The sequence below is a fragment of the Seriola lalandi genome, unplaced genomic scaffold (genome assembly GCF_002814215.2).
Source record: "Seriola lalandi dorsalis isolate HSWRI2012SDOR001 ecotype SW California unplaced genomic scaffold, Sedor1 jcf7180002054930, whole genome shotgun sequence".
NCBI lineage: Eukaryota > Metazoa > Chordata > Actinopteri > Carangiformes > Carangidae > Seriola > Seriola lalandi.
In genome coordinates, this window is record NW_019525482.1 from 559,712 (window position 1) to 581,559 (window position 21,848).

General features: G+C 42.4%; 1 protein-coding gene across 1 annotated transcript in view; it reads right to left on the reverse strand.

The window, feature by feature from the left end:
• Positions 1 to 1,174: 1,174 nt before the first annotated feature.
• Positions 1,175 to 21,848, reverse strand: part of LOC111644365 (capping protein, Arp2/3 and myosin-I linker protein 3-like) — a 32,440-nt gene continuing 11,766 nt past the window's right edge. Inside the window, exons 15-40 of the mRNA XM_087170148.1 lie at positions 21,688 to 21,764; positions 21,119 to 21,223; positions 20,847 to 20,916; positions 19,589 to 19,670; positions 19,345 to 19,441; positions 19,052 to 19,106; positions 18,436 to 18,608; positions 18,276 to 18,344; positions 17,739 to 17,832; positions 16,744 to 16,842; positions 16,534 to 16,653; positions 16,335 to 16,448; positions 16,082 to 16,257; positions 15,852 to 15,939; positions 15,642 to 15,761; positions 10,111 to 10,177; positions 9,659 to 9,846; positions 9,420 to 9,499; positions 6,121 to 6,297; positions 5,460 to 5,658; positions 4,070 to 4,821; positions 3,892 to 3,982; positions 3,678 to 3,804; positions 2,633 to 2,704; positions 2,394 to 2,501; positions 1,175 to 1,835 (exon numbers count right to left, since the gene is read on the reverse strand). Of these exons, the coding sequence (XP_087026274.1) occupies positions 1,795 to 1,835; positions 2,394 to 2,501; positions 2,633 to 2,704; positions 3,678 to 3,804; positions 3,892 to 3,982; positions 4,070 to 4,821; positions 5,460 to 5,658; positions 6,121 to 6,297; positions 9,420 to 9,499; positions 9,659 to 9,846; positions 10,111 to 10,177; positions 15,642 to 15,761; positions 15,852 to 15,939; positions 16,082 to 16,257; positions 16,335 to 16,448; positions 16,534 to 16,653; positions 16,744 to 16,842; positions 17,739 to 17,832; positions 18,276 to 18,344; positions 18,436 to 18,608; positions 19,052 to 19,106; positions 19,345 to 19,441; positions 19,589 to 19,670; positions 20,847 to 20,916; positions 21,119 to 21,223; positions 21,688 to 21,764 (3,441 nt within the window). The 3' untranslated portion in view covers positions 1,175 to 1,794. The remainder of the gene's footprint in view (positions 1,836 to 2,393; positions 2,502 to 2,632; positions 2,705 to 3,677; positions 3,805 to 3,891; positions 3,983 to 4,069; positions 4,822 to 5,459; positions 5,659 to 6,120; positions 6,298 to 9,419; positions 9,500 to 9,658; positions 9,847 to 10,110; positions 10,178 to 15,641; positions 15,762 to 15,851; positions 15,940 to 16,081; positions 16,258 to 16,334; positions 16,449 to 16,533; positions 16,654 to 16,743; positions 16,843 to 17,738; positions 17,833 to 18,275; positions 18,345 to 18,435; positions 18,609 to 19,051; positions 19,107 to 19,344; positions 19,442 to 19,588; positions 19,671 to 20,846; positions 20,917 to 21,118; positions 21,224 to 21,687; positions 21,765 to 21,848) is intronic.

The following is a 21,848-nucleotide window of genomic DNA, read 5'->3' on the forward strand; positions in this document are numbered from 1 at the left end:
GATGCATTTATGAACTGTGCAAATTATACATGTGTATCACTTACTGAGCAAAGCAAGTAATATCAGTCAACTGAAAAGCCTCTTTAGCATTTCCCATGAGGCTGTTTGCTTATAAAGACAGAAAAACACTGACATGATGGAAAAACAGCCTCTTTAGCTCATTTTCAGCAAACTGCACAGATTTCCTCTTTGCATGGTTTTATTCCTACTCATATCTGACTCATTTACAACATCTTTAGAATAAAAGGTCACGGAATAGTTGCTAATGACAACCTGCAAGACTCCTGCTCTGCTGCAATCGTGTGTGTGTTTCTGTAAAGCCCAGTGGCTGCCTCATTTGTAGGGATCAGTCGCCCCCTGCTGTTTCTCACATTCTTCCACTTGTGAATATATGTAGTTGCCATGCCAACTGAGGGAGGGGGGCATTTCTGGAGTCAGGAAGTAAATTTAGCATCCACCTGTGATCATGGACATCAAAGCAGGCAGTTAGATCCATGTAACTGTAGTTGTTAGCTTTGTCAGATTAAACAGATTAGGATGATTGTGAACTAAGCAGAGATGATTTCACTAAGTATATTAATTACAATAATTGCAGTTTTATGTGCATCAAATTACAATTAAAGTTGAGACTCAAAATCACATGTGGCCACTTGGTGGCAGCAGTAACAAGCTCAACACACAACATAAGTTTACAGGTTTGTATTGGTGAACTTGCTAGCAAGCTAGCTGCCTATTTGTTACACATTTAGCAGATGAATTTAGCAAAGAATATTCACTCTCCTTTAGCTCTTTTTTGGTCTTTACCAACTCCAGAGGAAGATAAATATGGCTCTTTAGCATTAGCTGCTACATGCTACACCAAGTTCCTGAGCTACGCTAGTTGCTAACTTTTATTCTCTGTTGGTTTGTTGACACCAGCGAACTCTTTCACACTCAAGTAGTCATCCATTGTTAATATAAAAATATTGATTATAGTCGTGTTAAATGTATTTTAACTGAAACAATACTTTCAATTTGCAATGATTACTTGTCAATTAATTGATTGACCGGCCATTGACAAAATATTAGCCAATATTTTTAGTCTCCTTTGGCTCTTAACAGGCATTTTCCCCAACTTTTCACATTTCATAATCAATAACAATAATCTGCTGACAATGAGTTGTAAGAGTCACAGTTGTTTTTCCATTAGTGTTTTATTCATACAGTGAGGGTGCTCATACATAATATTTACTTTTTCTATAAAATATATTACCTTTCAGTTCCTGAAAGCAAAACTAGATATAAATCATCAAGTTTCATTTGATAAGAAGCAACTCATTTTCAAGTGTCAAACCAAGGCAATCAACTGTTATCAGCATTCAAGGATCCACTGCAGGTTTATGAAATCACATTCTAACAAAGACATTCTTCTCTCCTCTGTCTAGCAAAGCCACAATGCTCAAGTGCTCAGACCAGCGTCCACCGACACAAAATACAATGATCATTTGGGTTTTCTAAAGTAGCAAATACTGTTAAAATACTGTAGCCACAAAAAAATAGTTGAGCGAGTTTTCACATGAGAGAAAAGCAAAGACGAACACGGACGGGGTGAAAGCTGACGAGGGAGGAAAGTGACATTAAGGAGAGTGAGTGTTTCAACAGAAACGTGTGACTGATGCTTTATGTCTTTCTTGTTGCGCTGTCAAACTTTTTCCCTCAGATGTTTTCCGTTGTCTCCTCGCCGGATTAAATGCTCCACGGTTGTCATGACAACACTTCGGCCGGACAGCGGGGGGAAGGTGAATTTCCAGAGCATCACAACAGCTCGCTGTGACCAGGTGCTGAGTTGATGCTGTCTGTGAAGTCAGAGCACGACCGTTACAAAACAAATATAAATAAATATAAACAAATAATCACTACAGCTGATCAATATTAATACATCATCTGTAAAGAAAGTTATTAATGGCATGTAGTTTTATACGATAAAGTAAAACTAAACACTTCACTTCTTTGCACATACATGCACACCATGAATATACATGTATATTTTTCATAAACACATACATACATAGCACATATACTCATACACACCTATTGTCACGTTATGCAGCCAAGTGTGTAGATACATAATAATAACTACATGCATATATATATATATATACACACACATATATGTATATACGTATATATACATATATATATATGTGTGTGTGTGTGTATTATTATTACTGTATTTCTATTTTAGATAGCAGTTTCATAAATATATTCCACAACAGTAACACATAGTGTCTGTTTACCACATGACTCACACTCTGTATCATCTGCTGCACACACACACACGCACACGCACACACACACACACACACACACACACACACACACACACACACATAAATAAAAACAGAGACATGTACCAGACAAGTCCAGTGACTTATTTCTGTTTTGGGGTAGTCTAGGTTTTTTCACAGGGGGTTTGCGGTTTGGGGGCTTCTCAACGTTATTAGGACTTTCCCTGTCAGTGCCTGAGGTCAGTGAGGACAGGAGACACAAATGAACAGTTAGATACAGACGCTTTACACACAGATCAACATATATACAGGAAGTGACTGTGCAGTGTTAGCTTCATGGTAACTGCACACAGGTGAAACTGTACCTGCGTCACAAGACATGGCCTTTCTGTTCCTCTGTGGTTTCACTGGAGCCTGAGGTCTCAGTCCTTCTTCACCTGAACAACACGGATGGAAGCAAACTGAGGAACAGGTGTGATGGTCACAGTGTTTGTGAAGCTCAGTGTTAACATCGTGTGTATAAACAGTATATCTACTGTTTATATAGAGGACAATATGGCCTGTTGCGTGTGTGCTGAACATTACAGTTGTACTGTCTGATAAAAACAACAGCTAGAATAGTTTCATGTGAGTCCATCTGATGTTTTATTGTGCTTTACAGGATGATTGAAGGGCTACACGTTTGAGGAAAAGGTCCTTCCTGTATGACGAGTTGCTCTGGTCAGGTGATTATAACAGAGTTAATCTGTGTTTTAGGAAGAAATCCTGTCTCAAGTCTGTACTATAAACATGAGTTCTCCCCTCTAAAGTTCACTATTTAACACGTTGCATCTTGTTTTGTTTTTTGGAAAGAAACCGCGCTGCTACGTGCCGGAGTATTTAGTTACCGGGAACAATGACATCCTGCAGTCTCCACTGGTTGCCTGGCAACCTCATGGTGATAACAAGGCTATAGGAAGTGTCTGAGCCCGGTAGTAGTCCAGCTCATAACTCCCCATCAAACAGCAATTTACTCCCTGCTTCCAGTCATTATGCTAAGCTAAATTAAGCTACGTTAAAGCTAATTCTCAAGAAAGAAGTGAATCAGTGTATTTCCCAAATGTATAAAAGTATTTCTTGTGATACTGTTATTAAAGCAGTGTAACTCACAGATAAACCAGAGCAACAACATGAACAGGCTCCAGGTGTCTCTTCTCACCTGGAGAGGTGTCAGAATCAATTATAGTTTGATCAAAAGTGATTTACTGTAAAATCAAAGTGAGGCAGGAACCTGAACCTTGTTTTCCATGAGGGGAATGTGAATGTGAAGTTATACACCAAAGAGAATGACTCCTATAGTGATTTAATGCTGTTGGTGGTTATGTAATGATACGTTCTCTGGTTGTGTGTGTGTTCTCTCGGAGCAGGTACCTTGACTTGCAGCTCTGTCTGGTAATCCGTGCAATGGCTTGAAAACAGGAGGCGGCACAGGAGGAGGAGGTAAGTTCCTCTCAATGGCTGATTCTTTTGGAAAAGTCACATACGAGGACGTCTTTGGCTGCATGTCAGATCAGAAGAGAGAACGTGAACGAACCACAGGGACAAAGAGATCAACAGGATTTACAGAAACCAGTGGACGACAAACCTTTTCTGGAATCGGAGGAGGTTGACTCTCTGAATCTCTTCTTTTCTTTTCCATCTTTCCAGGATCCCTCTCTGGCTCTGCTTCCTCCTCTGTACCTGCAAATGAGAAAGAACTGGCTGTCAGCTGGAGGTGTGGAAATCTCTCTGACCGGCGGCACCTTAGCGAGGATGACAGTGAGGTACCTGGTAGAGCGTCGGAGCTCTCCAGCCGATGTCTCTGCCTCAGCTTGGACAGGTTGGGTTTGCTGCTTTGTGGCGGGGGGTCGGGTTTAGATGCAGAGGGAGCAGCCCGACCTCCTCCTCCTCCTCCTCCTCCTCCTCCTCCTCCTGCTGCGCTGCCTCTCCATCCTTCTGTAAACCTTCCACCAGCGTCCGGACTCATGAGTCTGTCTCCCTGTGCGTCCTGCTGATGCCAGTCTGCCTCTGAGCTTTTCAGAGGGTCTGCTTCCTGTTTTGGCGAAGGCGTCCTCTCCGCCGGGTACGGAGGCAGCGGCCTCTGAGCCAAGTGAAGCGCCGGCACTTGTCTGTCCATCTTTTTGCCCGGATGTCTGCTCTCTGTCCACTGACTGTCCACCTGTACGTCCGCGTGTCTGTTCTCCGACCACGACCTGTCTATCTGTCGACCGCCCATCCACTGCCTCTCTATCTTCCTGTCAATCTGCCGTTGGGTGTGTCTGTCAACAGTCCACTGTCTGTCCACGTGTCTGTCTGGATGTCTGCTCTCAGTCCAGAAACTGTCCGTTTGTCTGTCGGCCGTTCTGGGATCTGTGGAAGTTCTTTCTTGCAGCCTGTCGTCAAACTGCTGATCGCTCTGCCTCGCCGCCATCCACTGCTTGTCCGCCTGCAGCACCTCGGATGTCCTCTGTTTGTCGTCCGCCCAGTACCTGTCTGTCTGCAGCGGCTGATCAAACACAGCGTCTCCCTCCGCTCTCTGTCCAAACACAAAACAACTACAATCAGCTCCTCGCCGTCGTTTCCTGCGTCAACCAGCCGGTTACAGGAAACACGTCACAGTGTTGAATAACAGCAGGAGTGTTTTTACAGAACATGATGATGTCACAGTGAAGTTGACCTTTGACCTTTTGGATATGAAATATTGTCACTTCAGTTTATCCTTACAGACATAGGAGTTAAATTGTGTCATAATTAATGAATGAATTTGTGAGTTATGACTAAAAAACATGTTTTGTGATGTCATAGTGTGACAGGAAGTGATGAAATTTCCTCTCTCCCTCACAAGAACATGAGGTCATCGTGAGCTTGAACTTTGACCTTTGATCACCAACATGAGTCCAAGTGAAATTTTGTGCCGAATCTAAACAGATTTCCTCGAGGTGGTCTTGAGGTACCGCATTCAAGCGGCCTAAACCATGTTTTGTGAGGTCACACTGACCTTGACCTTTGACCTTTGACCACCAAAATCTAATCAGTTCTTCCTTGAGTCCAGGTGAATGTTTGTGAATAATAATATTGAAGAAGTTCTGTCAAGGTGTTACTGAGACATCATGTCCAATAATACAACAACAGGCCTTCATCATGGACAGCAGCAGTGGGTCGCACTGACTCTACCTCTCTGGGAGAATAAAAGGGGTGTTTGCTCCCCCCCCCGCCTGGGTGAGGGATGCCCGGCACCGGCGGCGGACTCAGAACGAGAGTATTTTTCCCCTGGTGATCGTTCATTTTCCCATCAGCCCCTTCTCCAGGAGATCCCACTCTGGCGGAGGACCTCGGCGGCTGGAGGAACGTGTACACGTTCTCCGTGGCGGTCCTGGAAAAACAAGTTGAAGGAAACTGAAGGTGTTAGTCTGCTAATATCCCCACAAATTCAAAATGTAACGAGCTCTGAGAAGAGTTAATTAACAAGCATCTCTTCAGCTCGGTCCTAATCTGTGTTCGACATGCAGCGTGTTCGTCTCCCATCGTTCTGCTGACTGTTGGATCCAGAGTCTGTCGCCGACGTCTGTGCACACACTCTGCTATCAGCCTCTCCTCTCATCAACAAAGAAACCAGGGAGATTTACAGAGATACATGTTGGAGTCTTTACACAGTTCAGTTCTGCTGATTGTCCCCAGAAGAAATGTGAAGATGTGGAGTTAGAATGAGTCTTTTCAGATGTGGAGTATTGTTATCTGCTTCATCACACGGGCAGTCAAGGCCATGCCTTTCTTATACTAATCGATTTTCTGTGTGTGTGTGTGTGTGTGTGTGTGTGTGTGTTCATACACAAACCCTGTGGGTGCTGTAGCAACAGTGTGACACCAATCTCCATAACTCTCTGCCTCAGACTCCTGGGGACCCTGACCGGACAGAGTCTGGTTGCGGTTTTTACGGAAGCCAAAGATGGCGAGCATGTTTCTCCTCTTCTTCCTCCTCAGGGAGTGAGCTTTGTGCAGAGAGGACAGCTGGCTGAAAGAGAGAGAGAGAGGCTGAATGTCAGACACACAGTCCGGTCCTGAACACACATCTTGTTTGTCCACACATGACTCATCTCTGACTGGATGTCGTTCCAGTCCTCCACGTCCACGTCCGCTGTTTTTCTGCTCTGCTCTTGCATTTTGCGCGTTGCTAGGCTACGTCTCTCGGTACACTGTGATTTATCTGAGTGCTCTTCTTTTATATTATATTACAAATGTAATCCTATTAGAAGCGTTGGTTTTACCTGATGATCTGCAGCAACATTAATCTGATAAGAATTCAGCTCCGTCAAAATAAAGGTCATCAAACCACTGCATGTATATTTTAAAGGTTCACACTGCAGGTTCTGCTTCTTCTGGCTCATTAACTCTGAACTATTTACACTTAATGCAGTTTTACTCAGTCGCTTTGATGCAACTCACACGAGACAAAAAGCCTGTAAAACGACTGAAACATGACGTCAGTCACTTCAACACTGTCACCAGTGAATTAAACCTTTTCTCCAGAGGTTCATGACCTGACACTAAAACACAGAGTAAAAACATGTTCAGACCCAGCTCTGTACTGCAGTTACAACAGTAACGTGTATAAACAAGCCTGTGGAAGACAGAGGAGCTTTAGATTTAGAACATGATAAATCCAGAAATTCACTATAATGAAAAAGGTTTTTGGCATTTGATGCAAATACGTGATTTTTACATGTTTTTGCAGCAGATTTGTGGCACTTTGCATTTTGTTTGTGCAATTTTTGAAGAGTTTTGAAAAAAATGTGAAAGCAGTTGTAAAAACTTTAATCTATAAATTCACAGAATACACAGAATACATATATATTAACTATATATATATATATATATATATATATAGTTAATATATATATATAAATGCAAAAACGCTAAACATGGAACTATGCATCGGAAAATAGACAAAGAAAAATATTCCATCAAACTTAGAACACAGCATCATTTATAGAAGAGTGAATTCACACCACACACAGTAAATGTGAATATATATGTGTGTGTGTGTGTGTGTGTGTGTGTGTGTGTGTGTGACTTGCTCTTTCATACATATTTGGAGACAGTTTGAAGTGATTTGATTGAAAACACTGAAGCTGCAGGACGGTATCACAGTGAGTGACAGTGTGTGATTCTATCTGACGACGGCACAAACTGTTTCCATGAGTCAGAGTCAGACGAGGAATGAATCAACACAATGAGAAAAGTCATGATGAACTGTTTTGAGAACTGCATTAACCCTGAGGTGGATGGATGTTTTTATTAATATCTTTGTGATGACACAGAGTAGAAATATGGTTTAAATGTTTATATATTCTTGCGAGATCGCGACTCACAGCCTCTAAAATCTGGTTAAAGTAGAGACAAGACGACACGACGACTCGATATTACAAAAACTTCATTTTAGGCATTTATCTACTATTTTACTCACATGTTGCTTTATTTTTATGAAGCTATAGACTTTGGTGAAAACATTTCAATCCATCCACTTCAGTAAAGGTTCGTTTTCACAAGAGATTTGAAGAATTTTAAAATCCAGGCTTCAATTTTTCAGTATTTGGGCCGAATGATCTCTTGACTCGTGGCGTCACGAGAGCTGAGACTGTCCTGAGAACTGTGACATGAAACACTTGTTATATTATATGTTATATGCAAGAACCCTTTAAAAGGTGAACTTAAGAGATAATGTAGAAATGGAGAAAACGCCCTCAGAGCTCTAAAGGTTAAGAGTTGTGAGAATGACGTTTCTGATGTGTGGATTGCATCAAAGCGATTGAGAAAACCCGTAATGAAACCACCAGCTGCTAACGACACCAGACACATCAAATAACACAAAGACCAACATCTTCCTTTGATCCACAACATGCAAACACCAACAGAGCCGTCAAACCACCGGCTCCACCTCCACTAATCATCAAAGGGGCAACAGCGTTTATCGTTTAACCGACGATCTGAGAGACGACGGATTCATCGAGAATCTGGATCTGAACGAACAAACTGACAGAACTCCTCCACGGGATTACTTCAAAGACAGACAACACATTCGTCAGAGAAACACAGCCTTGTTGAATTATGGATATAAAAGAACATGAAGATGTAAGAACTCAGCGGGATTCTCACAACAAGTCAGAGACAATCATTCATTTATATCGACTGAAACACGTTCAGTTTTATTCTTTTTTCTGTGACTGTGTGTCAGTAAATCATCTGTTTGATTTCATTAGAAATCTCATGTTGCTTGAAGCTTTATTGAATTAAGATTCAATTTAACTGAAATATTAATGTTAAAATGAGTGTAACATGACTCCTGAATACTGTATGTGCAACTTCAAAGTGTAATGAAATGTATGTGGATTCATGCAGATGCGGACGATGTGAGAACCAGTCAGCATCACACTCACCTCCTATAATAGAGTCATTTATCCATTTATATTGTGTCTTTTGTTGTTTCTTGGCTTTCTCTCCCTTTTGTGACACACAGTCATTTTTATAATGATGGATGAAAAATCCTCTTATTGGACTTTTATATAAACTCATCTTTTATATAAACTCATCTTGTGTAATTCTCCGACTGCGACCTTCGGTAAAGATTTGTTTTGCCGATGCTGCCGCAGCATCCCACATCTTTACAGTGATTTTCTATCATTTGAACCTTTCATTTCAGTACACTGGAAAATCATCGTTATTCAAACTATTTAGAAAACTCTGCTCGTTACTGTTGCATTCAGGGACGCTCCGACACCTCAGATGTAAGTGCTGATTGTAGACCTTTAACTGACTAACTATGCTGCTGGAAAATTAAACCCAGAAGAGATAAAAGTAAGTAATCCTGTCTTCTTCTTCTTCTTCTTGTGTTTGCTGTGAGAAGGTAATTCTCTTGGACATGGTTGAATAAGGAGAGTTTCTGTGCTCACAGCTGCATCGCGACAATAACCAAAAGTGATGGATCACCTATCTCAGGCAAGTTTGAAGTCTGCAAGTTGAATTTCAAAGCGTGGTGGATATCTAAAGTAATGAGTGGATCTAAAGTTACTGTCTGCTTCAGAAAACGGCAGAAATTTTACGGAAATGGGATTTGTAGTTGAAAGAAAAACCTCTCACCTGTCAGGGAGAACTCGTTTTGTGTAGAAGTCTGGGAGTCCGTCATCAAGAGGGCTTATTCCTCCATTTTCACTGCAGTGCTGTAAACACACACACACACACACACACACACACACACACACACACACACACTCTTTTAGAGAGGGCTGCTCACTCTTGCAGTGGATTTTATTTGTAAATGTTCTGTATGAAACAACAAATGGATTAGACATTAGACAGACAGACGGACAGACAGATACCGTCTCAGAAGCGATGTGTCCTCCTTTGTGTCTCCGCGGAGGTCTCGGCCGAACCCTCGTCACGTGATGGAGAGGCAGGCCCTGTGTTGGCAGCTCTGACAGGCCCTCCCAGGATGCCGAGCGGGACAGCGGCGATGAGTACGATGGCACAGAGGGGGGTGGAGAGGAGCTGGAGTCGTCACACAGACCTGATGGCAGCGAGATGGGGGGAATTACAGGGAGCCATCATTTCCGCTTCAAAGTCATTTCATTTGAAACGACCGGCGCTCTGAGATGAAGGGACTCAGACTCGACTCGGGCCAGATTAAAACAGCTATTAACAGACTTCTCGGATGGAGCAACGGGAAAAAAGACTGGAAAGAAAACACACTACTGAAAGAGACAGGATGGGGCCGGAGCTAGACAGCAAAGAGGGGAGACAGGAGGATAAGAGGATACGCTGCAGTACTCACTCAGCCGGGTGGAGACGGGTCGTATTCGTCTTGTTCTCGAGCTGCGCTTCTTAATGGCTATTGTGTCCTGGGAGGAAAAAGACGGAGAGAAGTATATTGAGATACGGAGGGAAGAGTAAGCAGGAACAGGTAAACATGTTGAGTGGGACGAACGCTCAATCTGGCCAATCAGTGTTTTTGTCAGAGGAGTTGGCGTGCTGAGCAGAGTGCTGCTCAAACTGCAGGCGAAGGCTGACAAACAGATCGTGTGAAAATAGACGACACAAAATCCCAAACACACACTTCATTACAGAAAATCTTCTCAGCTGCAGGAAACTGACTCTAACTGCTGTAATGATCCTGTTCCTGAAGATCACAAAGAAAGATTCAGAGAACTACGAATCATTAGGTCAAGATTTGAATTAGTCCAGATGTGGTTCAGAGGTCGGGCTCCTGCACTGTACCTGGCTCTGTACTAAGGTGAGGCTCAACCTCTGTGACACCTTGACCAAGATCACTGGAGCTATTTTTAAATTAATTTAAATTGGAAATTTTACATCACACGTATCAGTTCTTCAATAAAAGAGGTTAGATGATAAAATGTATTCTTATTATCATTAATAATAATAATAATAATAATAATACTAAATACATAAATTAAAAAAGGATAAATATATGTGACAGACGTCTTCAGACAAACATGGATTCTTGTTTGTTCCCAATTTGAGAGACTCAAAGTAACAAGAGAAACAATTTAAAATAGGGAATTGATAAGGATTAAGGATTTTGCCTCATTAGATACTGAACTTTGCTCAATAGGAAATTTTACAAACATCAACAGATCCTCAACTAGAATTAAATTTATGAAGATTGCTCTGTGTGTGACCAGGAAACGCAGTGACATGGAAATCTGGTTCCCCTTTCCCCAGTGACAGATGGTTGTCAGAAACGAACAGTTGAATCCCTCTTGAAAAGGTCACAGCTTAAGAAAAGAAAAGAGCTTTCTGAGTATCTGGCAGCTTTATCTATATATAGTCTATAGGAACATCACTGACACCACCATAACAAGCTGTCTGTGATTAATCAAAGACTCTATTAGGGAGATACCATTGTCGGCCTAATGTTTTTTATAAATATTCTATTTTGGTATATATTTATTTTTTAAAATGATTTTAGTCTTTATTTATTTTGACATATACTGCCAAGGGGATTGCTGCCAAACTTAATTTTGTTGTGTTTTTAATGCAATGACAATGAATAAATCTATCTATCTATCTATCTATCTATCTATCTATCTATCTATCTATCTATCTATCTAGTTCTGTAAAATTGTTCAAATAAATGTGAAAAATAAAAATATTCAAAGAAAAATAATAATAAAAAAGATTTGAATTTAGTCCAATACTTTGGTTTATGACCAAACACCTGAAAAACTGTAACAACATTCCCATCAACCTCAATTGTACTTTATCTGTAGTGCTAATTAGCAAATGTTAGCATGGTAAACAACATACTGGATACATCAGCACATCAGTACAGTCATTGTGAGCATGTTAGCATCTTTATGTAAGCATTTACATAGATATGCTAGATACAGGTACAGTAAGGGTCTTTGAATTACACATCCTTTGTGGTTTAACTGTGATATAAAACAGGACATCATCAGCGTAACATTGAACAGAACTATATGGGCTGCATTTATATAGCTCTCTTCTATTGTTAATGATCACTCAAAGCGCTTTATACTGCGAGTCACAGTCACCCAATCACACACTCATTTCATACAGCATATCTCTATCACACATATGCCTCGACACACCGATTGCACATGGGGGGCAATTTGGGGTTCAGTGTCTTGCTCAAGGACACCTTAAAATGCAGACTAGAGGAGCTGGGGATCGAATCACCGACCTTCTGATTAGTGGACGACCCGTTCTACCTCTTGAGCCACAGCTGCCCCAAATTATGTCTGAATAATTTAATGAGGACGCATGTAAATTGAGAAAGTGATGGGGCCTAAGATTGATCCTTGAGGGACTCTGGCCCATTTTAACAGTCAGCAGATCATTTAACACCATCATAAGGGGTGATTGGTTTAATTCCCCCAAATATAGATGCTAGTTAGTTTGGAGATTGGATGAAAATGATTTAAAGCTGTTTTGTAAAGAGTGATTGCACTGCTGATTGTTTGAAATGGGATGGTGAGAGACCTGCTGAACGCTGAAACCAAAAGGTATTTTAAGATTAACTCTGGAGGGCAGAAGAAATTGGTTTCAACTTGTCTCTATCAGCAGGATCATCCTGTAAAATACTGAGGTGTTGAACGAACGAGGGCTCTGACAGTTTAAGCTTTACAAACAGAAATGTTTTAAATTCCTCACCAGCTGTGGAGGAGACATCAAGGCTAGAAGTATATGAGAGGGTAATGACTGAAGTGTTAGTGATGAAAAGGGCCCCCGGGCCTGTGGATGATTCTTGAGATAATGTCAGAGAAACAGTTTATTCCGACAGTTTTACCTGATTCCCTGTAAATACTGAGCTGCTCTTTTAGCTAGTCTACAGGGATTTGCAATTTATTCTTTTTCTGGTTCACTTTGCTTCCCCTACATTCCTGCCACAGTGGCAACATTCAGATAAGATTTATCTTCAGGTTCAGTTTTCATTTGCTGATAAAGAACAATTGAGAAACGTGTAGAAAAAAAGCTTTTACTGTGATGAGCAAAAGTGGTAGCAGCTTACAGAACTAAAACCAGTAAAAACCGGTGTGAAAACCAGGAACGAGGGAGGAGCGAGGCATCAAAAGATTGCCCTGAGAATATATTAAAAAAATAAAATCCCAAGCCATGAATTTAAGGATGTATTATAAAACAAAAGGAAAGACGTTTAGAAGAGCGGAGAATATGGAAGTTGAGATCCATAAAAGTTCAGACTTAGATATAGTGATAGAGAGAAAATGAGAAACCTTTGGTGATCTATACAGTGCTGCATGGTGGCACAGAGTACATGACTAATCAAATCAATGCAATTTAACTTCAGTTACATCATCACTTTTAGATCAGAGGGTATCATGTATATAGATAACTTGATTTGTGGAGGTTAAATGCCAGCAGGCATATGGTGTAGGAATCACAGGATGTTTGAAGTTAAGACATCATAGGGGAGGGGGGGGAGGGGGGGGCTGTCACTGAGCGTTAGACCTGGGACCAATGACTGCAACTGAGGTCAAACATAATCAACAGTCTATGTCTGGACGGCCTCTGGTCAAATCACCAAACACACACCAAGAATTAAAGAAAAAGACTGAGCTGTGATTTCTGCTGGATTTAGAAGAGACAGAATATCTTTCTTTTATTGTAGTTATTTTTTCAGGTTTTGCCTCGATTACACTCAGAGTGAGACTTTTCTTAGAGGCAGGTCTTCATGTTTAACTCCCTCTTTTTGATATGTGGAGTTGGTCATAGTCGTTAGTACGAAGCCTCGTTACCAATGACTTCTCTCTCTCCTGCTCTCTCTGCTCGGTGTGTCTTATGTTTAGTTATTCCTCTGCCTCCTTTAGTAATAATGACACATGGAATCAAAGTAGTTTCTTTACTGTAATGGAGGTGAGACTCAGTGTATTGGAAGTGCTCCTCCTCTTCCCTGCTGCTTCAGCCAGGAAACCAGAGCAGCTCAGACTGTGACTCGGCACTCCACTGAGCAGGTGTGGAAATGTGATCAGTCAGTCAGTCAGTCAGTCAGTCAGTCAGTCAGTCAGCCTTGCTGTTGCGGTCCAGCCAAAAACTAACAATGTAGAAAATGAAAAAGTGTTGGGACAAGAAAACCTGATGAAAACATGAAAAACTCTAGTTTGGACTTTTAAGAAAATCAAGACCAAAGTGATTTTCAACTGTTTTCTCCACTTATATGAAACATTATCCTTGGCTGAATACTGTATTAGTCTCTCGTTCATAAGGTCAACGTCACTTTAGAAAGGAATAAGAAATGAATGATCTGTTGTATAAATATTTTGCGTCAGTGAAAAACTGCGAAAGGCCAAAACACAATTGAACTGACAACAAGTCATCCTCCAAAGCACTGGTGAAATGTCTCTGGGGGAGGAGTTGGGGTTTTTCAAATCTTGACCTTTACCTGAAGTGATCGTGTCAAGAAAGTCAGGGTGATGTTTGAAATGCCAAAACCCGGCGGGAAAATCCATCACTGCCCAAAACTGAGCGGCATCACTTTGGTTAGTGGTAGTGCTCAGGTTTATTTATATGGTAAACACAAAGAGGAGAGTGAAGCTAATTTATTTAACATATTCATTAATTCCATAGAAGTCTGAGGGTGAACATCTAATATCATGATTATACAATAGGAACTACTGGACTGTGAGAATCAGGCCTGGGGTTATCTGGGGAAGTCTGGAATAATACATGAGGAGAGAGTTGGAGGAAAGTAAAACAATATTTTGTGATGGAAATGCAAATTTACACACAGAGGCTGTAAGGGATGAAACAAATGCTCAAAGCAGTGTGGTAAAAAAAAAAAAGTGGCCGACTTTTTTTCTTCTTTTCTGAGCTTGTTCTTATTTCTTTTATAGCGGCAAGAGACAGCTTAAGAGATAATGTTCATTTTAATCTCTATGAAATATTTCTAGAAAGAAAAACCATCAGAGAGACACAGAGAGGCAACAACCACAGAGCGCCGGACTGCAGCTGTCAATGAAATCGACCTCTGTCTTAGACTTTATCTAATGCGACAACATGAATTTATTGATCATGTGAAACTACTAATTTAACTTGAAAATATTACAAAAACAAATTAAAAAAAAACCAATAACCTTCATCATAACATCGTGTTACAGAAACGAGTTTAAAAACATGGACACCGACAGTCGCAGAGTTTCCGTTGCAGTTTTGCGTAAAGTAGAGAAGTCGACAAAACATGATTGCGAATGTTCTGTGTTTCCACTGAGTGATGTCATGTGAATAAAGTTGGGTTTTCTCTTCTCGCGATATCTTTCCAATTAAACGTGAAAAGTCAAAATAATCTCCTTTCCTAAACACTTCTCCTCCATGGAAAACATCATGAGGTCAAGGAAAGATGTGAAAAGAATTCAACAGAAAAGAATCTGACTGCACTTAAACTAGATGGATGAAAAATCCTCCTTTCTTAACCACAAAAACAAAACAAACCATTGGAATAATTAATAAATAAATAGATATGAACTATAAATTCAATATGTTTGTTCTTCATGATGATGATGAAGAAATGTAGTTCAATGTAGTTCTGGATCGTGTCACAAACACAAAGTAGCTGCTCTGTTGTTTCTACATTTACGTGGCTCTGCTGCGGAGAAACTACGACGTCGCTTTAAATGTTGCTGCAGCAAAGAATTGTGGGACGGCATTTGTCTCCTTTCCTTTTTGTAATGGAAAGTCCAGTGTTACACTAAAGATAGATAAGATAGGAAGCACTGACGCTGCTTTCCTCATCCTCATGACTGCCGCTCAGCGACTGAGATGTTTGAGTCATCAGACCGTGACAAACAGAAAACACGTCACTACACTCACTATGCTGGTGCCGAGCTCCTCGTCTGTGATGTCCAGAGAGTCTCTGTGCCTGTTAAACCTCCAGCCTGTCCCGTCTTCACACGTCCCGTCCCACCGTTTGAGGTGGGACACCTGCCGGGTCTGAGACAGACAGCGCTCTTAAACCTTTTGGCAAACACACAGTGACTCTCACACACTCAGCTCCTTTTACAGTAAGTGCTTTGTATTTACCAGGTTCTTATGGGTGGCGTAGAGCTCCTGCAGGATCTGGTCCACGATGGAGTTGGTGAGATAGGAAACCACTGAGAGCTTCACCTCTCTGCAGGAGATTGGGTTAGAAGGAAGGGAGAGACAGACGGGAAACAGTTTGGTAAAAATGATATCGAATCAATAACCTGTTTATCAAATTCAGACCCATCACTGCCGCTCCGCCCTCTTCCTTCTCCAGATCCCTCTCTTACTCTAAAGCTCGGTGAATGTCCTGCGCTGCTCTCTCCATCAGGGCGGTCCGAATGGCAGAGCGAGGGATGGACACGCGCTCGGAGACGGACGAGAGCGGAGGACTCAACCTCTCCGCCGCAGAAGAAGATAAAGGACAGAGCTCGCGACAGAGGGACACCATCGAGTCCACGATCACCTGCAACGGATGCTGGTTATCAGTAACTCACTCACCTGTTGAGGACGGCGCTGTGAAAAGAGGCTGTTAGCTGCTACCTGAAGCTCCTTATCTGCAGCTTTGGCGAGTTCCCCAGCCAGAGAGTCCAGTCTCTGCCGCACCGGCCCGTCCACAGACAGCACATGAGCCAGCTCACACAGTGAAGGGTAGAGCTGGGGGCACCAGAGAGGACGGATCCGTTCAGAGTCAGAGCAACAGTAAATGAAATACTACAGTCACACATTTCACACCACTCACAGCGCGGGAATTCCTGGCCTCTTTTAGCACTTGTTTAGCAGCTTGAATATCCTCCATCTCCCCGACACCTCGCAGCAAACACACCTGCTGCTGGACACGCACACACAGGCGCTCCATCACCTTGGAAACAGACAGGCAGCGGAGCGTTACCAGCGCAAACACACATAAAACACCCTCATAAAAGGTAAAGCGCACACAGACGGGTGCTACCTGTTCGGCGGTGCTCGTGACCAGGCCCTGGTGCAGCCGCAGAGCCTGGCGCTGAGAGAAGCTCTGGGTCTGGTTGTTCCTCACCAGAGCGCGCTGGATCTGAGAGGAGGAGGAGGAGGAGAGGCAGGAGGATGAGACGGGCAGAAACACACCGAGGAGACACGATAAAAAAGACACGATATTTAATTTTAATGCAAAGTCAGTGGTAAAAATTCACAACCTTTAAAATTTGAAACACATTTGTGTCCAAATCAATAACTGTTCAGTTGATTTCTTTATCTGGTGACACAGATTTGCTTCCAGAGACTTCACATCTGCCACCTCCTCCCGCCACCATCCACACACAAGTAATTACAGGAATGACTGCAGCACTAAGATGGGAAAACATTTCCTTTACTTATGTGTGTATTTGCAGCAGCATCAAAGTAAAGGATCTTTACCTGCAGCCTGATGTATTCATCTGCTGGCAGAAGCTAAATCCATCAGAATGTCCTTTCTTTAACTTTAATAAAGGGAATCATAAAGAGCAGCGAGCTGGAAGTTCTCACTGTTTAAACCACATTAAGTTTCATTTCCATACTGAACATTTCTATTCTGTCGTTTCCACAGACTTACAATGGGACTCACATAATCTTTTGAGTCCTGGTCATTTTTTCGTCTGAAGAATAAATCAAACATTTCGCTGCTCTGTGTAGAAATGAATGGAGTTCTCCAGTGGCAGTTTTATGATAAAATGACTCTTTATGATAAAAGCTGACGACCAGACGCACATCTCACAGAGCGGCAGAGGTCAATTATCTTTTCTGTCAGAGCACTCAGACGTCTCAGTTACGATCCAAACCGCTGAAGTTGAAGTAAAATCCGGTTTTGAGGATGTAAAACACTGATGATGATGTTCTGATTTCATCTCCCAGATTTTCTTTCATCTGTCTTTGAATTTAAGTTTTTTCTTCCTGACAATGACAATGAGACAATGGCTGCTCTCGGATGCCGACCTTGGTCAGTGCCTGCTCTGTCCTCTCGGGGGCGCTGCGGTACGCCTGGCTGATGTCACTTAGGGGGAGAGGCATGTATTGCAAGGTGAAATTACTGAGAGAGAGGGAAGAGAAGAAGAGGAAGGAAGAGCAGAGGAAGGGTCGAGTTATTGAGGGTGACAGTAAAAGACTAAAAAGGAGAAAATAAAGTGGGTTACAGATTCAAGGGTTAGTTAAGGTTAATATCCCCACTGGACAGAGCTCATCCCAAAATATCGCTCCAATGCCACACGGCGTGTGAGTAATGCTTTGATCTTTGTAACCATGTCATCCTTAGCCTAAAGGTAAGTCTGGACCATTTAAGATAGCAAAGTGGAAAGCAACAATTTGCTCAGCTCACGTTGCACATTTCAACTTTGATAAATGTTCTAAAAACAGAAGGTAAATCTAACACAGTTTCTTGAAATCAATATGTTCCTTACAGCTGATGTATAGAGTATCCTAGATCCCAGCAAACATATGTAAAAACACATGTTGCCGGTGCGTCCGTGCTCTTACTGTTCAAGTGCTCGTGCCACATCCAGGAACCCTGCTGCGGAGGTGTTGTTGCGATCCCATGTCACACTCCTGCGGGGCAGAGCAGAGCTGCACTTAATACAAACCTCCATACAGAGTCACAGAGTCACAGATCCTCCCGCTCTTCAGCCTGACCCTTCACCTGAGTGTGGTGTTGATCTGCAGGGCTTTGCTCAGCATCTTGGCTCCGATGTCGTCCATGTTGTTCCCACTCAGGTCCACCTTCCTCAGGCAGGTGTTGCTGCCCAGGGCGTTGACCAGCACGGTGCCCCGAGAGCGTAGGCGCGAGTCTGTCAGCGACAGCGACTGCAGGGCCTGGAGTGGGGGGGGGGGGGGGGGCGCAGCATGAAAGGGGCACGTGTGTCTTCAGTGTCTCAGTTTGTCTCGGGGCGTTTTTAGAAATAAATGAGGCCGAGAAACAAACTGAGCGATGAGAGAGAAGATGATGAAGTGCAGTGGTGAAATTTACTTCAGAGCGATGAGGCCGCTCGCCTACATGACTCCACATGCTGTATGTATGAATTATTTACAATATGTGTGTGTACTGATACAGACACTAAACCCACAAGGGCAACACAAACAGTAAAACACTGATACATCTGCAGTGAAATATAAATATAAAGTGGAAGAGTTTTTCTTTCCCCTGGCAGAATATATTCTTTCATTATTTGGATGATTTGTTACGAAGCACACTTTGCACAATTTGCATTTTACAGTGTGTTTTTATGAGTGCAGACTTTTCCCGCATGATCACTCACACATTCCTCCTCCTGTATGATTTGGACCAGCTTCTGCAGGACCTCATCCAGAACCCTGCAGACACAAACCGCAGAGACAAACACAGAGACGAGGCTACATGAGCCGGCACGAGTCATTTCCTGCTGCTGGCGAGCTGTCTGCCCGCTTATGAAAAATCACTGACACGTACATTGAAGCCGGCACATGCGGTGCAAACGCAATACACACACACACACACACACACACACACACACACACACACACACACAGACACACAAAAGTGCAGTAAAATGAGACAGAGCAGCAGCTGCACCTGTTTTTGATGTTGAAGTTCTTGCCCAGATGAAGGTGTCTGAGGGAGGGGTGTCTGGAGAGGGCTGGCAGCACTGTGAGCAAGTCTGCATCCAGACCTGTCAACACACACACACACACACATATATATATATATATATATACACAAAGCTCAACATGACTTCCATTAACAGCCCACTCAAACCTCACATGCCTGAGGACTAAAAGTCAAGGTCACAGAGAGATGTGCTGCAGCGCCATCGTACCGTTGTCTGAGATATCCAGAGTGGCGATGGAGGAGACTCTGGGGAAGAGTTCCTGGATTACAGCAGCTCCTGCAGACCTTAGCTAGAGAGAGAGAGAGAGAGAGAGAGAGAGGGAGGGAAAACTATCATGTGCACAGACATGAATCAGAGTCAATTTAGGTTCGGTCTTTGGGGATTAGTTCTATTTCTCCAGACTGAGGCAAATTTATTGATGCCTTTTTTTATGTCTCTGCGAGCAGTCTGCAGTCTGAGGGCCTGTTGAACAGAGAGGTTTGCTTTGCTCATGTTCTGCAGCAGCTCTGCTCAGCGGTCGGGAAACACTCGCTGCCACTTATTAAATAAGCACTTACATATACTTAAAAATCTGGAGGAGCTGTTTCTGCACACAATCGACCCACTCAGTGAAATGAGCAACTTTGAACCAAACGTGTGAATTAAAAAGAATTACTAGTTTCAACATGTGTTTCTGTTGAACTGAGCGGCCTCCAGTCATCAGGGGGAAACTTAACGAAGCACATTCACTCAAGTGCAAGTTTTGCACTTCGTTACATTTCAGAGGAAATTCATGTATTTTCTACTTTATTTGTCAGCTGCTGTTTCTGTTTAATATTTTAAATACAGATCGTGTGATAATAAAATATATTACATTATTGCCCAACTTAAAACTCAACTTCAACATTAAAATGCTATAATAATAATCCAACACTATATAATATAAGTCTGACAGGGGCCAATCTAACTGCATAGTAGGTACTTTAATAACATTCCCGTGTTATAACATTATTGAATTCTACAGTTTGAAATTGAGTATTTTTATATTGTTTCTACTTTTACACTGAATATTTTTGACACTTGGAGCATCAAGCTGATATCGCTCACATGTTAGCAAACACTTAGCTATTTCTACACGTGACTCACAGCCAGTGACAAGACGACACTACGACTCAGTGATTCACTATCTTTATTTGGTGAACACATTTCAAACACCAAAACAATCCATCCACATCAGTAAAGGTTCGTTTTCACAAGAGATTTGAAGAATTTCAAAATCCAGGCTTCAATTTTTCAGCATTTGTGCTGAATGATCTCTCTGCTCTACGACAGAAAGAGGCGTCACGACAGAGAGAGCTGACACTGTTCTGATCTTATATTCCAGAACCTTTAAAAGGTGAACTTTAGAAATAATGTAGAAATCTAGAAAATGCCCTCAGAGCTCTAAAGGTTAACGATGAGGACAGATAAACAGATGAACTCTTACCTCACAACCACTGATGTCCAGATGAAGGTCATTGATATGAGGGTTGGAGGTCAACCCTGCCAGGAGAGCCCTGTGGACAGAAAGAAGAGGAGGTGAGTGTCAGAGACGAGACGAGGAGGAGGAGGAGGAGGAGGAGGAGGAGGCGGTGATCACTTTGTCGACTCAGCTGAGGAGGATAGCTGTAATTAAAGTAGTCTGAGCCTTTATTGCATTGGAGTTCAGATAAAAGGGAGCAGGTTTCGATAGAGAATGAGAAGCGACATGGCGAGTACCTCAGAACATCAGGGGGCAGCTTCATAGAGGCCAGGCTGACGTGAGTGAGGCTGAAGGCCGAGCTGAAGAACTGACGAAACATCGGCAGCGTGTCCTTCACTTTCCTGTTGAATTAAAGAAAGAAAAAAAGCAGAGAGATGAAAGAGACGTAGGTGTGAGAGCCGAACATTGTTGACATGCCGGGTAAACACAAGTGCAGCGCTGAGCGCAGAGTCACTGACACAGGATGAGGAATGAAGTGAATATTGCTTTGGTGTGAGAGCGGGGAGCGAGCGGGGTCAAATGATAGATAGCTCTGCTTAAATATTCATGTGTCTTATCTATGCAGACAGCGCTGAGACTTCTGGTTTTAAACAGCAGGAGACACACCCACAGAGAGCAAACACAATGTTCCAGTGATTCCCACAAAGCTCATTTCTGATTTCCCATTAAGCAAAGAGATGGAGATAATGAGCGAGGAAAAAGAGGGAGTGGAGGAGGCCTTTAAGGTGAAATAAGGATGATATCGTCCCAGATTTGGATTTGCCACAGCAATTATTGTTCAGGCAATCTTAAAGACATGACTAACCTGTGGGAGAAGGAATTTTTGGAAAGATTCAGAAAGGAGAGATCAGCGCAACACCCCCTCAGAAGAGCCCCAAATAGCTGCATGAGACACAGGGTGGAAACGGTTAAACTGGGCTGAGGATTGTTCAGACAGAACGTTGCACGTAAACACTCCATCATCCC